General features: G+C 39.8%; 1 protein-coding gene across 3 annotated transcripts in view; it reads right to left on the reverse strand.

Annotated features, from left to right (window-relative positions):
- KCNIP4 (potassium voltage-gated channel interacting protein 4) overlaps window positions 1-17,802 on the reverse strand; it is a gene marked incomplete at its 5' end in the record, with an annotated part of 828,309 nt that overhangs the window by 641,281 nt on the left and 169,226 nt on the right. Inside the window, one exon of one of the 3 annotated variants that reach the window (XM_081132593.1) lies at window positions 12,252-12,731. The exons of the other annotated variants lie outside the window; for them this stretch is intronic. Within the exon in view, the coding sequence (XP_080988719.1) occupies window positions 12,252-12,339 (88 nt within the window). Of the gene's footprint in view, window positions 1-12,251; window positions 12,732-17,802 lie in introns of those variants that run through there. 3 annotated transcript variants of the gene reach the window in all.

Raw genomic sequence — 17,802 nt, forward strand, 5'->3', positions numbered from 1 at the left:
CCTGTTTAGGGTGCTCTTAAATCTACCTTGTTTACTGCCCTCGTCTCTCCACATCCAGGCCACCAGTGTCTCTTGACTTTAGCATTGCGGTCCATTCCCTTGAGCCATCAACTGCCAACTGGGCTTCCAAAAACAATGCGATGGTGATGGCAGGCTCCTCTCTGCTCTAAGTCCTGTTTTACTGCAGTGTACCCACACCCCACCACTTTGCCCCAATCCACAATCCAATCAGTTCTCCCAAACACCAGGCTGGCTTCACTAGCATTGCTGTCCAACTCCCACCATGGCCTCCAGTCCTACAGTCCTGGTCAGGGCCACCGCCTGCCCCACAGTCTTTATCCTGGCACCTCTCGAAGAAGAGTCAGACAACTGACTCTGGAAGGGTGAGATGGTAAATAGTATAGGCTTTCCAGATCAAGCAGTTTCCCTTCCAACAACCCAACTCTGCCATTGCCATGCAAAAACAGCCATAGGTAATATGTAAATGAACAGAGAAACTCCACTGAAACTCTATTTCTGGATATGAAATTTGAATTTCTTATGATTTGGATATGTCATAAATATTATTTTTCTTTTGATGTTTTTTCAATTACTTAAAAAAGTAGAAAAACTCTTAGTTTATGTACTATACAAAAACAGGCAAAGGGCTGGATTTGTCCCATAAGCCATTGTTTGCTGTCTCTGGCTCTGCTGTAAGTCTGAAAAGAGCAGCCCGTGATTAGCATGTTTGAACTGAGCTTTGCTCATGCAGGAAAAATGGTGAGGTCCTCCCCATAGTCTATAAAGCCTTTATATTCTGGGCCCCTTTATTTCTCTGTCTTTATCTACAGTTTCTCCAACTGCTCTCTTTGGTTTGGCTCTGCTCCATGTAACTGACCTCCTTTCTGTTCCTTGAACATGATGAAACCAAGCCCTCCTTGAGGTCTTTGCATTGGCTGGTCTTTCTGCCCATAATCGGTTTCCCCATATATTTCCATGGCTCTCTTGTTTGCTTCAAGATTCTGATGAGAGTCTATGCTGACCATTCTATTTAAATTGTAATCACTCTGTTTTGGACTGATTGTGTCCCACTAAAATTCATACGTTGAAGCCCTAACCTTCAGGAACTCAGAATGTGACTATATTTGTAAATAGGTCTTTAAAGAGGTGATTCAATTAAATGAGGCCATTGGAGTGACCTCTAATCCAACCTGATGGTCTTTAAAGTTTGGACACATAGGAAGATATCAGAGACATGTCCTCTCAAAACAAAGGCCATGTGAGGATGTAGTAAGGGGGTGGCCATGTGCAAGCCAAGGAGAGAAGCCCCAGCATAAACCAAACCTGTGGACACATTAACCTTGGATTTCCAGCCTCCAGAACAGGGAGAAAATTTACATTTTCAATAACTGCTTTGCTTGTTCAGAACTCTGAGAGTATAGCCATTGTGTACTCTTCAAAGTTATATACTGATTCTGAAATTTTTCAAATTCCTATTTTATAGCAAAATACTTCTCCATAGTGATCTGAAGTCTTAAAACATATATCAATAAATTATATTAATTAAATTTAGCTTTCCTAAAGATATGATTTTAATACCTATGTATACCTCCCATCTCTTTATATTTCATAAAGAATTTAAGCAATCAGCAGGTTCTTAATATTGACTTGTAAAGTAGATAACTTTCAATTTTCATTTTGGATGTTTATTAATTCTGTTATACTTTACATCTTTGAAAATAGGCAAGATGGATACAGTTATTAATCTTGTCCTTTAATGGGGAAAAATAGTTATTCACTAATTTTTTAAGTGCAACAACTTTAGACTCATGAATTTTTAACAAAAATATATTGCACAATATACAATGTACAAATTATCTGGCATTTTTAGGTAGGAGAGGATTTTTGATGAAAGAGTATTAAAGTAAAACCCTTTAAGTATACAGACGTGAAATTTTATCATTTTTGAAGGCCTTAGAGCCAGGTATTCTATTTGCTTTTTGAAAATTTTAAATTGATATAGATTGAGTATACTTTGACCTTTTCTGAGAACTCTAAAACAATTGGATGGTGTTAGTTGCTGCCTTATGGTTGATTTATTGGTGTCCAAAACAGGGCTTAGGACTACTTGAATGAGTACTGATCCCAACTACTATCCTTAAGCACGCTGGCTTGAAAAAGTACCTGGTGGCAGCTTGAACTGAGATCACTTAATTTTTCTGATGAGGAAACAGGTACCACGGGGGGAATGGAAATTTGCCCGAGGTCATCTGCTAAGATGAAATGGTATCAAGATTTCAGTTCAGGCCTTCTCAGCTGCCAAGGTCAGGTATTGCTATCACACCAAGTCAGCAGCATAGGCACTCAGCACAATGCAAGGTTGTGAGAACACCGGACTTCTGGAATGGTGATATAATGGACTAGAAGCAGAACCAGTTCTCATGACCTTCATAAAATCACTTGAGTAACTCAGGCCCCAATATTCTCTTTTGAAAATAAAGAGTTCAGACCAAATGAGTTTTATGGTCCACTGAGATTTTACATAACTCTGATCCAGTAATATATTCCAACTCAACTATTTATACATGTACCATGATATACATGATCTTGTCTTTATTGTTATCATTGTGTTGTGAACTCCACTTATTTGAGTTTGAACAAGCTTCATAACCTTCAGAGATCATAGACTATGCTTTTACTTGGAGAAAGGCTGGGAGGGCATCTCTGGGAGGCACATTTGCATGTATTTGGGTACATGCCCAGAAGTTGGCTCTATAGTTTCTCTTGGGGAACTTTAGTAGACAGAGCATAAAACTCATCTTTAAAGTTCTAAAAGTCTTTTATAGAGCTGGCTTCATAGCTCTTTGAAGCCTTTTGACTTTTGATTGGTTCAGGGAATTATAAGATGGTTGGGAAATTCTTTTATGTATGACCCATAATAAAACAGGCTCAATGTGTCTAAGTGAGGTATTATAAAAGAGGAACATGGCTGATTTGACAGGCTTCAAGGCTCTTATCTTAACCTAGTCATCCTACAAAATGGAAAGCTTCCCATTGTAAAGGTGGTGATACTGAGCTAGAGGAACTTAGAATTTTCTCCAAGTTATAAGCAAGCTGGAGAAGAAAAACGCAGATGGAAAACAGATCAATCATCTGAAATCCTAATAATATATATTTTTGGTAATGTGTCTAAAACTGCAGTCCATCCAAAGTGGTATCTTTCTGCTTTCAGCAGGTTTACCATAGTTAAAGATTGGAAGAAACTATACATTTCTATTTTTATTATTTTAAAAACACTAAAATGCATAGACATTTATACATAAATCACCCATAGCATATATAACTTTTGAAACAGTGAGCCAGTAACCAGAACCTACCCCTGTTTAAAAATGTGCAGTTACACCTCCTCTGTGTACAACTGGAGAGAATTCGGACTCCGGGGCTCTGGATTACCTACACTTTCTATTATGGGAAGGGGCACTGGGCAGAGATAAGAAAGCAGCAGAGCCACAGCAGAGACTAGAGTGAGCAGCTGCCCCGGCTGAGATCAGAAGTGATAGAGGCAAACAGTCACAATCCTACCAACTTTGGGAAAGACATGGAGAGAAACAGAGGCCGGTGCTCTGTGCTCTAAAAAGCAGGGGTGTGCAGCTTAGTCATAATTCCAAGTATGCAGAAGGCACGGTCTAGGCACTGGATTACAATAAGGAACAAAGCAAGCATGATCCTTAAAAAGAGCTTACATTCTGGTTTTATAGAGACTTGTAAAATAATCTAAATTATTTTAGGTAGTGGTAATTTCTACTGAGAAGGTGACTGTGTATCTATTTGTCTGGGCCAGTCTTGGTGTATGTCTGTCCTCCTGCTGGGATTATTAAGATTGCCTCCTCTCCCTCTCACAGATGCCCCGATTTTGGTTACCCTCTCTGTAAAAGAAATTTCCAAAAGGCGATATAAAGGAACGTCATTCTTGGAGTGGCTATTTTGGATTGGAAGGTCAGGAAGTGGCTAAGATGATATTTGAGTTGAGAAGTGAAACCATCACACAGCTCTTGCGAGTATGTCTGAGTTTGAGGAGGGAGAACCGTGTAGTCAGACAAAGATCCAGTTTGGGTTCTGACAAATATCAAGTCCAATAATGAGATTCAGAAAGGAACACATTAAATTATATAAAGGAAGAAACAGATTCTTATTTATGATATCCTCCTGCAAATCTATATTTTTGAGCAGCTACTGTACAGTAAATACCTTGTTAAGACAGAAATGGAGAATTACGTTTTTTTATGTCCTTTACAAAATCCAGATCTATTTGAGATACGACTCTAACACCTGAATCTGTTAAATAATACAGGGCTGGTGAGTAATTAAATGCAGAGCAATAAGGGATAGGCAACTCATACTATGAGAGTTCAAAAAAAAATAAAATAAAATCAATGCACATCAAAAAGTAAAGACAGGTTGAAGGGGGCGAAGAAATGGGATCTGAACAGGTGCTTAACTGAGGAACTGGAGCATTCACCACCTGATCACTCAGTAAGCCACAGAAGTATTCCTCTGGACAAGGGAAGGAGCCTTCTGGAGGCCTTTGCTGGTAGTTGCTGCAGCAATCTGGTAATCTGGGCAACTGAGCTTTTTAGCAAAACTTCTTCCTCCTAAAATTAATCCCGCTGATCCTCTGTCCCAGCTGCTTTCTTCTCTTCCCCATGTGGCTCCTCTCTCCCTAGCTTCTCTCCCTCTAATTTTGTCAGAGGAACATCGTTTAAAGGCTTATTGCCTCCCTTAGTTACCCACTGTCCTCGCCTCTCCTTGGCGAAAACCACAAGAGACAGGTCTGCTCTGCATTTGGATATCTTAGCACACGTTGGTTTGTTAACTGTTCTGCATCTGTTTGCTCTGCTCACAGAGTAACGGGGGACAGGTCAGGATACGGCAGGACTAGCTTCACAAAACCACAGGGCTCAGCCCTTAACTCGCCCTCAATACATCTTAGTTGGATGAGTAAAAGGCAATTACAGTTACTGGAAACTAACAGAAGGCAAAAGAGTTTAAAATTGGAATCATGTATATAGGTTACTTTCTATGTACTTGTTCCTAGTTACCAGGCACCATAATAATGATTGGAACCCAATCACCTTTGGGAGAAAATTTCATTTGAAAAATTAAAAAAACAACACAGAGTATCTTATATATACCAGATCAGTAATAATGACAGAAGTTACCATTCAGTGAATGTCTGCCAGTAACAGAAATGTAAGTAAGAATACCCCCATTTTACAGATGCGTCGCCCAGCTCAGATGATGATGACTTTCACAACCGAAGGGCTGGGGGAGGGCTGGATTCCCAGCAGGATGCTCCCGAGTCTCCCTCTGCGCTGGCTGCTGACCTCCAGATACACAGCTGGGGGTGAGCAGAGAGCAGCTCTCCTGGAACACATTCTCCGAATGCATTTTTCACTTTTAATGTAATCTTCTTATGTTATGGTCATTAAGATGGTGATGAAAAGAGGTTAGAGGAAGCAAAACAGAGCCAGACATGAGACACATAAAGGAGGCTGACACATGATGGAATGCTGTTTACGAGTTGACTCCTCCAACCCAAACTTGGCAAAGTTCTTTCTTCCCACCCGGCCACCATTCAGTCTTTCTGTCTGACTCACCCTCCCTGAAAATAATGATTAGTTGGCTCTCCTCAGCCACTACTGAATGTTGATCTGGCACAGAGTCCTACATGTTCCCCTTTAAAAAGGTAAAGTGAACATTCGTCCCAAATAAGGAACATCCTGAGACAATCTGACATTACTGCAGCAGCTCCACCAGGCAGGGGAAATGGACAAAGTCAGGCACGGAGCCACGCTTTGCAGAACTTGATAAAAACTAATGTTTGTCAAAATGTTTGGCATCTACTGCAAAAAATACATCAACGCTGGTTTCTATTACGCCCAGGTGGACTTTGCTTTCTTCTACAATTAAGGGAAGCTTTTCAGATTACAGCCCCTCCCTTCCCAACCCACAAATGTATCCCAGTGCTGGAAAAAGGAACCTGAAGAGAAAATATACTTTACCAATGAAAATCCATCATCATGCCCAGCAAACACAAGCCGTGACCATATCATACTATGTTGTAACACCATCTTCCTACTTGACACACACTATGTTGTCCATGTGTCATTTACTTAGGCTGATTACAGTGAAAGCTCCTCAGAAAACAGAGTCAATTTGTTTGAGGCATAGGTTTTTTAACCTATAAAGTTAAATAAAGAAAAATTTTGGACAGGAGCTATATGGTCAAAGTAAAAGATAAACAATGATGGTGGAAGGTGTGATATGATGACTAGAACCCGGGACATCACCCAGGGGTATGACTAGCTAGCTCATGCCACTTTCAATGTCTTTCGAGGAAAAGCAATGGGATTAACTGTTAGTAATTTTAAAGAAAGAAATCCTGGTCAGTGGTAATACCTGTTGTGGGCGAATGTAAAATAATAAATATGGCCGTGAGAATATTTCTACTTATAAAAGTATAAATGTAATATGAAATAATAGATGTGGCCATGAGAATATTACTACCCTAAGTATTACTACTCATATGTAGAGAAATTTCCTCACTGGCTTTCTAGAATGGAGTCAGCCAACGGGAGCACCAGCAAAATCTCTGAGGGCAGGAGGAAGGTAGGCCAGCATTTTTTTTCCTGAGCTCCCTTCTGATCAGGTCTCCATGAGTTGGCCATGTCCCTGGACTAAAGGCCACGCCTGCCATCAAGCAGCGCTCTGCGTGGAGTTTCCCTCTGCCGGCTTCAGAAAGGGCTCCCATCCCCTGCTCCCCCAGGGGCCTGCTCTTACTAGCTTCAGGGTGCACATGCCGCCTGTTAATTTCCTTACACCCTGCCCACATGCACTGTCTTTTTATTACATTATTTTCCTGAGTGTGAGCTCTCTTTCCGTCAGGAACATAACTGATACATATCTCAATCGATCTACAATATCCTCAGTCTTTGTCCCACATTGTGAAACTTGGCTATTTCTTCTTCAAGTACTTACATGATGCACTGATGTATAATTGTGGATTTTTTTGGTAAGGAATCTCTAATAATTTTAACTCACAGGAGCAAAGGCAGATTCTTCTATGAATATCAGCTCTTCCCTTTAGACTACATGTAATATATTGATTACTTTGGTCAATCAGCTTACAATGAGTTTAAGAGCTGAATATGTCTAAGACTGTGAGACCAGATGACTTACTACTTTGAAATTTACACAACGATAAAAAAAAGTCTTCTCTTGTAAGAGTTCTTTAAGCCCTACAAGTTTACCTAATGTACCAATTATGGAGTAAAGAACATAAAATACAAGGCCATTTGTCCACTGAATTCAGGGATCCTCAGACCAAATTCAGCAGCCATTGGCAGACCTTGAGCTGATTAGGCAAAATGCTGAGTCCCTCAAAATATTCCTTTACTGCTAATTGAAAAGTTAAACTCATTAATAGAAGACAAAATAATTCTTATGATAAAGTTTAAAATGTAAACTGTGCTGGGGGGAAAAACAAACACGCACACACACTGACACATATTCTTTGGGAATTGCGTAGACACGACATCAAGCTTCTCTGCTTTCTCCTTACCCGAGGGCAGGTTTCAACAGAAGAAGCACAGAGCTGAGTATAAATGGTGGCATTTCATGTGCATTTCAGTAATGTGAGTTTTACATAGTGCCATAAGAAATCTAATTTCACTTGATCAGCAAAATTTGAATAAATTTAAAAAATTTAATCAAGAGTAGCATAATTCCAGAGCTGATATGCCAAGTGAATATAAACTGTTTATTCAACTGTCACATCAGGGCCCTGTGAACTGGGAAACAGAAACACCTGTCATCTTGTGCCTGGATTAAACTGGAGTTTTGTGAATTTTAATTATGCGAGGCCCTCAGAAGCATACCCCTTGCATGAGATGTGTCTGCCCGTGTCCAAAGGTGGCAGAGAGGGGGGCAGAGGGAACTGCACACGCCATCCTGTGACTTGTAACCAGGAAGGGCAAGAAGGAAACAGGGAAAAGAAATGCATGACTAGAAACGGGTTCTTAGTTACCAGATACTGCTAAGCGTCACTAGTTTTTCATACTTTAATGCAACCCAGCCCTGGCCAGTGGGGCTCAGCGGGTCGGGCATCATCCAGGGCACTGAAAGGTCGCTGCCTGGATCCCAGTCCGGGCACAGGCCAGGGTTGCGGGCTCCATGCCCGGGTTTCAGGCTCCACCCTGGTAGGGGGCACGCAGGAGGCAGCCAATGATGGTTTCACTCTCACATCAATGTTTCTCTCTCTCTCCCTCTCCCTTCCTCATTCTCTAGAAATCAATAAAAAGATCTTTTACAAAACACAACATAAACATATCTAAATCTTGGTATTATTCATCTTGGGACTGGCTTAATCCACAGAACAGGCTACCCAATACAGAAGTGTGAGTCAGGTGCTCTCAAGCTCTCTTTTAATCTCAAGTTCTCTACCTGACGAAATGATGATGCTTACCACAGCCTTTCAATAGAATATTTACATTAAACTTGAAGTTGTTTAACCCTCTGGTTAAACTGCAGCTCCACGTTTTGCTTTAGATTGCTTTTGTTTCACTTAGATGGAGAGCTAAATTCCTCCACACCTGACGATTGCAGTTCCCAAGCCTGAAACAGAGCCCCAGGCAAGATCCACTCCACACATATATTTTGGGAGTACTTGCTAACAGGAAAATGTGTGCAGGTCTTGATTTTTCAAGAAAACTACGTATAGAGAACTAACAAATGCCCAAACAACCTCCAAATGAGTACCGTGAAACATTCCAAGCCTAAATTTCACACATAAAGAGGAAAGAAGTCCAAATTTGATATGTGTAATACCATTCATCCTTTCTTCGTGGGCCAGCATTTGTGGAACAGGACACCCTGAGGGTTCCAAAGGTACACAGACTGCCCATCAGCAGAATGAGTCTCATGGCACTAGCATCACATTACAATCCTCATAAATCACCTCCACTTATTTAAATGTACCAGGATATATTGGCTACCAGCAACCCCATCCCGAATTGAATATAATGTGGTACAAAGAAATGCAGGTCTCACATTGAGAAGGAATTGCATAATTGATCCTGTATTGCACCTCACTACACTGAACATGGTAGCCATTAACTTACAATATTTGAAAATGGATTTCTGAGATTTATTATCTATAATGAAGGGTCTTAACAATGCAAATATTTTCATGATAAGTAAAGCAAATATATGTGTTTGTAAACCCACTCTTTGAAAAGCGATTCGCCAAGATAAATATATGTCAAAAGTTTCTGGTAAAGCCCAGCGGGCCATGGCTCAAGTTGAGCATCGACCTAGGATCCAGGAGGTCGGGGTTCGATTCCCGGGCAGGGCACATGCCTGGGTTGCGGGCTCAATCCCCAGCAGGGGGCGTGCAGGAGGCAGCCGATCAGTGACGATTCTCTTATCATTGATATTTCTCTCTCTCCCCCTCTCCCTTCCTCTCCCTGGAATCAGTAAAGATATATTTTTTAAAAAAACACTTTTTTAAAAGTTTCTGGTAAAACAAAAGTGTTTTATTTTATCTGGACAAATCTTTACCATTGAATTATCACTCTCTAACATAAAGATTACTTTAGGAAAAATATCATTAACTAAATTACTGATGATAAGCAATTCTAGTCATTGTCAAAACTTACATGACAAGCTCTCAGGAAACTGTTTTCCTCTAACTTGTGATAACCCTAATAAGACATATCTAAGGAGATTTTGTGTCCATCAACATTTATTTGCACTTGCCATTTTCTATGTTTATGTGAAGGCATGGGCATTTGGGGATCAAATGAAAGGCAAGTGCCAGTATAGATTAGGCACTTCAGAATCAACCTGGTTTCCAATGTAGAAAAAGAAAATCACTATTTCCTCAGGTCACACCTTTCATTGGAAAAGTAAGGATAAAGGGCTTGTTCATAAAATGAAAAAAAAGTCATCTCAGGCATATTCGTATTGCTTAAATTTTTGATAACTACAAGACATTTGCTGATTGTTCAGGATACAATTAGCAGCTGCTTGCATATCCAACCTTAAAGCAAATTTTTATAACTAATTCAACTCTGCTTCCTACTTCTTCATTAATTACTAGCTAAGGGACTTGAAAGTGCCCTAATGAATTTTACATTAGATTTTGCAATATGAACAGTGTATATTATCACCACTTCTAGTAAATACATAAATTGGCTTTTCCAAGTTGCCAGTTGTAAAGATTCTGGCTGGATTTTACAACATTTAGCTTTAGAGACCGAGCCAAGAAGAATTTTCACAAAACACAACTTGCTTTCATCACATTTCCCAGGTCAAAAATCAATCTTACTACTTTATTATAATCTGTTCTATTTCTCAGAGTTATTTTTTCTCTCCTGTAGCTCTAAAAGAAGAGAAGGAATCCTGTCTCTATTGATTTTTAAATATGCATTAAATAAGGCTTAAAAAATTGCTGCCATACTAGCTTTCTATAAATTTCATATAATACATAACTATCCAGTGATTTGACAACCCACTGAATTTTGGATTCGATACTCTTGGTTTACGACTTCACGGCCATTTACCATCTTCATAAAATTATTTGAAATCAGAAGTTTCAGAAAACTCTACACAAACAGACTGAGCATAAAAGGCACAGCACTGCACCTAAATCTAATTAGAAACAGGTACAACCTTAAAATTGACTTCTCAAAGAGCAAAACCCAAACTGCCGTGGAAACCTCATGGACAGCTTTCTTTTATAAAATATTTCTCTAATTTCAAGCAAGATGAAAGGTCACATATTGAATATCGTCCAATGAGACACAATATCACAAATGGCACACCATCCTTAACTGAGTGTTCAAAGCAAATATCATATGGATATTATTGATTGCATGGATATGATAGAGCAAAGTCACATTGATGGAAGTACGTGCAATAGAAATGTAAAGACATTTACATTTGAAAAATACAACGGAGCTCCGAGTTAGCAAAAGTCAGGTCCAGATTCTCAATGTTTACTCTAAAAGAATCCAAAAGCACCTCAATTTCTACTGCTTAACGGTTAGCATCTGATAACAATCCTTTTCTATTATTAACACTTAATAATACTCTCAGAAATCATTTGATTTTCAGTTATTGTCTCAGAATTGTTTTTCCTGCTCAGATTGTCAACATAATCATACAAGCAATTCTGTTATTAGCCAGAGAGTTTATTTCCTAGAGAAAATGTTGCTCATATTCCTCTCTCCAACTTGCATAACAGTGTATAGGTTTCATTACAAACTCTTCTTTCTCATTACTTAGATTAAGGAAAACAAATATAAGTTGAAAACATACAGCTAACAATAGTTCTTCATGGCCAGAATCAAGATGCAGTACACCAAGTAAGCTTTGCCTGGCAGAAGTTTGATGGTCCATGAAATATATCTATTACTGATAACAGATTCAAAGTAGTTTTGGTCCCACCTGTCACTATTTTAACGATGGCATTGCCTAGGGATTTCATGGGCACCAAAGCTGGTGCCCATGAGTTTAGGCTCATGATTTTGGAACCTCTTAAAACTATTTTCTTGCTATAAAAATTTAGATTTAGACAGAGTTTCTATTTCAACTGTGCACATTTTTAAACACTGAAATATCCTGACATGAAACAAATATCAGACCTTTCATGGACATTTTACTCTTCAGCTGTTTTCACATTTTGCTTGCATTTTGTAAACCAAGAGAAATGTCCTCGACCCTTTCACTGCGACGCTCCATCATCAAACACTAGAAATAATCTGTGGATTTTAATGACCAAAGAGTTCAAGAGAATTTCTAAATACCTGCAGATTTGCTAAATACCTGCAGAATCTCTAAACACAGTGATGTGGTTTTCCAGTAAACTGCAGCAAGCAGGAAGAGGGAAAAGCCCCTCACACAATCAAGCATTTCCAAAAAAAATCCTTCTACACTGAAGACACTGCCTCCTTAGACTGAGGCACATTCAACAGCAATCCTGCCAAAAAGCCATAAAAGGTACGGCCACCGAATCCACGACCCCCCCAGATGCGAGCTGCACTGCACACATTGTTAGGAACGTGAATCTCAGCAAACACTCACGAAACTGTATTTTATTGACAACGTTAAAAATAAACACAGCACACAAACAGTGAGCCTTTCCTATTCCACTTCAACTTCGTTATCACACTCTACCAGCCTCTATTAAAAAAAAAAAAAAAAGTCATTACCTGTATGAAGAGAACCTGTTAATAGTCTGAGAAGGTACTGGGCAAATTTCAATATTTCACGTTTACACCGTTTTCTACAGCCACTCATCTTAAGCAACAAGGTATTCCTCTGAGGACAGCCAGAAGTCTTTGCCAATAAAAAAACCCCAAAAAGACAGTCTCTGAGGGGAAAGTTCTGTCTCAGTTTATGTCACAGGCTGCCTCCCAACTCCTGTGGAATTAGCTGCTAGTGCCTGAATCGGAAATTCCTGCAAAAAGCTAGAGAAGCCGAGGCGGATAGAGCAGTGACAGGGTGGAGAGAAAGGGCTGCTCCTCGGCACGGTCACCAAGTTCTTCGGTGGCAGCAGGCAGGCTGCCCTTCACACTTGTAGCAAGCTCTGGGGCTCGGCTGGCTCGGGCTCAGCGTCCCCTCTCCCGAGCAGAGCCACTCGCAGACCACTCCGGGAGGCGGGGCCTGCGGTGCCAGCTCATCAGTGAATCAGCATGGGAGCGGGCGAGGGGACAGGCGACAGACAGGTCACCGGGGCCGAAACCCTCTGGATCCTAATAAAAGGAGCCTGCTAATGCAATCGAGCCCGCTGGGGGTGCATCTTAGGGTCCGAGGCAGGGCAAAATGATTCCAAAAATAAAAGGGAAGGAGGGAAGCGTGCTGCTCAAGGTCAGACACCAGCCAGTCGCCTGAGAGTGTTAATCAGATGCGGGAAGCCTACCTGGTGGGGAGGCTCTTGGAGGCACTGACCCTGGTGCTAAACACAGAGCAGGTTTACCTGCCAGGAGAGGCAATGCTGTCCTGTCAGCGAGAGATACCCTCCACTTCATGGGCACAGAGGTGGAAAAGAAGCTGTTGCAGAAATTTGGCTGCTTTCTGCACTGTCCAGGCACAGGTATTTGGGAATTAGGAAAAATCATTATTTCCTTTAAAGTGCACTCGCCTGGAAACCACAACTTTTCAGCCCCTCTACTTTGCCTCCAGGAGACTAAGCTCCAAAACTAATTTGCTGCATTAGCCTCAGAGAAAGGGCTTCCTCAGTTTCTCCATACTTATAAAAGGCAAAACGCAACTTGCCAGCTCCCTACTAATGGACTTTTAAAAAAAATATGTGTTTTTATTGATTTTAGAGAGGAACGGAGAGAGAGAGAAACATCGATCAGCTGCCTCCTGCAGGTCCTCTACCGGGAATCAAGCCCACAACCCGGGCATGTGCCCTGACCAGGAATTGAACCGGCCCCCTTTCTATGCATGGGATGAAGCCCAACCAACTGAGCCACACCTGTCAGGGCCCAATGGACTTGTTTTGTTAGTGAGCACCATTGGGACAATTTCCAATTTTCACAAAGTCCTTTTCTATTAAAAGGCAGTAAGTATTAAAGAGGAAGGCAGTTGCTTTGAGAGCCAGAAAGCTACAGGCTTGCCTTCTCTGAAGGTGAAGGGGCTTGGTTTGAATTTTTTTTGTTTTCATTCTTACATGCCTTGGGCAGGCTGTAGGATTTGTCTACACTCTAATTTATACTCCTGGGATTTGGTTTGTTTATTTTGTTTTTGCTTGTTTTGTATAAGTGTAAATATTAAAGAGATTTGGTACATATGGGATGTGCACCTTTCATATTTTAAATATCTAGACAGGCTCTTTTACTTATTTTTTCTTTACAGTTGTAACAATTCTAGTTGAAACCAGTATTTCCCAACAATACTATGCACGAAATGATATTCTTTAATAATAAAGAAAGAAGCACTTCTAAAATCCTAGACTTAAACAGATTTAAGGACAACTCATCTCTTCTATAACCCTTGCCCATCCCCACCAGACTCAGTGGAATAAGTATTTAAATGGGATCATGAAGCATGCTCTCCAGAAATTTTCAGAACTTTAGTTGAAAGTGTCTCAACTAAAAATAGATCCATACACAAAAGTCAGCAACATACTTCTTGAACTTCTTGCTCCTGTGCATTTTCCATGAGTAAAGGTATCCCTCGTTTGAAACAGGCAGAAAAAAATACACTCCTGTAGAGTTATGGTTGGGCTAATTATTTTAAAGCCTCACTTTATCATCTACAAAATGGGGATCAGAATATTTCATTCATCTGTTGCAGAGTGAACTATGATAAAATATAGATGATACTAAACACAGCACTCTCATGCATTTACACACAAATTATGTATTGAGCCCTTGTTATGTTCCATGCATGGTTCTAGGTGCTGAATGTACAGCAGTAATGAAGAAAGGCAAGCCCTTGCATCCACAGAGCTTATAACTCAGCATAATAAACAACAAATAAACAAGGAGTAAGTAAGAAAACATCACATATGAATAAGTGCTACAGAGACTATTAAAACCAGATTGGTAAAATAGAAAGTCGGTAGGTTGAGTGGTCAGGGAAGAAAACTCTTTTAAAAGTACAGTTATGTTGGGATATAAACTATAAGAAGGAGCCAACCATGAACCATGAAATGTTTAAGGGAAACAGCATGTCAGGCAGAGGTAAAAGCGTGTGCAAAGCCGAGAATGGGCCAGGAACAGAAGGAAGGGTGCAGCTGCTGAAGCATGCCCACCGCACCAGGAGGGACTGAGAGGTGGCTTCATGAAGGTACACAGGGACTACCAGCCAGGGCCACCAGTGTGTAGGGCCTTCAAGCCAGGGTAAGGAGTTTGGATTTCAGTTTGTGTGTGCTGGGATATCTCTCCAGGGACTAGAGAAATTTTGTGATCTGCCTGCCATGTAAAGGGTGAATTGTAGAGAGCAAGAGTGGAAGAATGAACCCCTCTGAGAGAAGTGGTCCAGAGAAGTCTCTCAGAGAAGTGAGAAATGATGGTGGCTTGGACTGGAGTGGAAATGAGAGGAGGTTGGTTTCTAGATATATTTTGAAATAATTAGTAGGGCTGGGAATAAGGGAAAGAGAAGAATTAAGGATGACTTAGTTTGGAGTTTGAAAAATTAGGTAGATAAATTGAATGAACTGATGTAATAGACACACTGTGGATAGACTACAGGGGTTAAGAAAACGAAAAACTCTACTCTTGACATATTAGAATTGAGATATCTTCAATGTCCTAAAAATTTAAGATGTATTTTTAACTAATCTATTCATTTAAAAATACCTTTTTAAATGGTGTCTACCACTACAGAAACTGTAGATATCAAAGGAAAATAGGATACTACATACAACTTTACAGACATTATTTGACAACTTATGTAAATTAACACTTAGGTGTAAATCTAACAAAACATGTATTAGACTTGCATGATGAACATTACATTATTGAAATGACAAAAGTATAAAACTGGAGAACAGAGTAGTGGACGCCAAAGATTAAGGGTACGTAAGGGGTGAAGGGAGATGGATAGAGCTATAAGAGTGCAACATGAAGGACCTTTGTGGTCACTGTAATCATCTGTGTCCTGATTGAATCAATGTCAATATTCTAGTTGTGATCTTCTATTACAGTTTTTTATCTCTTACCATTGGGGAAAACTGAGGAATGTGTATATAGGATCTCTTTGCATCATATCTTACAATTTCACGTGCATCTGTAATTATCTCAAAACAAAAAGCTACCTTCAAATTAAATAAATGCATTTTTAAAGTACATTTTTTAGCTCTTACTATACTTTATGGTTTCAGGTCTGAATATACACAAGTGAACCAAAAAGACAAAACTAATGGTTTATGCAGCTTATATTACAATGGGGGGAGACAATAGAATGAGGCAAGGAGAACTGAATATGTTGAATGGTGATGCAAGGAAAATGGAGTGATCGGAAAAGGCCTCATGGAGATGACGTTTGAGCAGAGTGTTGAAGGAGGTGCAAGAGTGAGCCACGTGGGTTCCTAGAGTACACGTGCAGGCACTTTCCTTGCACCTGCACCTTTAGGTAGCCTCTGACAGTCAGTCAATACAAATCATCCTGTTGGGGAACTTTCCTGAAATAAGCCCTCTGTAAAGGCTCATGTTTGATGTCAAAGCCCATAGCAATAATATGGTCAATCTTTTCTCCAGGGAAAGCAATTACAAATCACCAGTTTTGTTAGAAAACCCATTTGTCTGTATCTATTTATTGGTGGAAATTGTGTTGGGAAAATTCTGTTGTTTAATGGTATCCTGGGGAAGGCACAACACATAATTAGTAAGATAAATATAAAATGTCAGGGTAATATAAAATTTTAAAAAGTTCCTTTAATAATCAGCTAACCTGGACTAATATAACCGTTATCTCCAAAAGTATCAAAAATCAAGGTTGCATGCTTGATTTTTCATTATGCAGATGTCTTCATTATGTCAGAATTGCTTCAGGAATGTGGCCTTCATCACAAGAAAATGTAAGTGAACTTTATAACAGGTCGCCAGAGCTCAAGGGTTTTCTAGATGAACAAACTAGTTAGCATCTTAAGCATAAGGTACAGCATCTAGTAAAGTTTCTTGCAGTAAATTTCTAGCTCAATTTAATTTAAAGGCAAACTAGCAAACCATAATGTAAGAACTAAAGGTCCTATGATCAGGGATGGTTCCACAAGCAACTGCTGGTCTTAAGTAAGTTACACAGGAACACAGAAGTGTGGGCTCATTCCAAGATGTATTCTCCTCATTGCATTTTGGAGGGATTTATTTTCTATTTATTTTCCAACCAGCTCTTTTTGAGAAGTCCAAGTTCCAAATAAAGCAAGTTTTAAATATACTTGAGTCATCTTCAGTGCTCCTTAAAATGGAAAAATTAACAGGATTGATTGATTAAGGGAAGATGGTTGGCTTTCCTTCAGGGAAGAGAAAACCCACTGATTCCTGAGAACACCCACACCATGATGGAGTTTTCCCCCCAAATACTGCTTCTCTCAGTATATCTTGGTGTATCTGTGGATCTCAGTGAGAATAGACATTGTTATGCTTTTCAAATTGTCACAAGTTGCAAAATTAAACATGTGCAGCTTAAAAATAGCTCACCATGGGGCTGCAGAGAGCAGCAGAGCCTAGAGGCAAAGGCACAGGTTTTGAAAATGGGTCTTGATAAAATATCAGACAAGCCACTCTCCATTAAAGAGGAATGCCCCAATGCCAGGTCCATTATTATTCCAGGAATATCACTGTTCACCTACTTCAGTGAATAGAGAGCATGCCAACATCCTAATAACTTTTGCATCAACTTTGGAACCAGCTTTGTGAATACCAGGAATGTCAAAATCAAACCTTCTGCCGTGAGACATCCTCCTTTCTTGTACTTATGTCTAAATAGACCAAAATACATCTAATTAGTATTCTAGGTAATACCTAGGTGATGCTATTATTCATGTTCTCTATCATCACTTAATATCCTACAACAAGACTAAAAGTACTGATAGATATGAGAAATTTATGGATCACATTGGCATTAAGGAAATGAGATAATACAAACAATTACATGTAAATAGATCCATAAAAGAATCTATTTAATACAAATTATGAGATTGAAAAAAACCTGAAGGGCTGAAGAAGTAAATTTTTTTCCCTAAGATGAAATTCTAGTTGGTTTTTGTTTTGCTTTTAAGAGGGAGAGCCACACATTTCCATTCATGATTGT

The sequence above is a fragment of the Miniopterus schreibersii genome, assembly GCF_964146895.1.
Source record: "Miniopterus schreibersii genome assembly, chromosome: 1".
Lineage (NCBI taxonomy): Eukaryota > Metazoa > Chordata > Mammalia > Chiroptera > Miniopteridae > Miniopterus > Miniopterus schreibersii.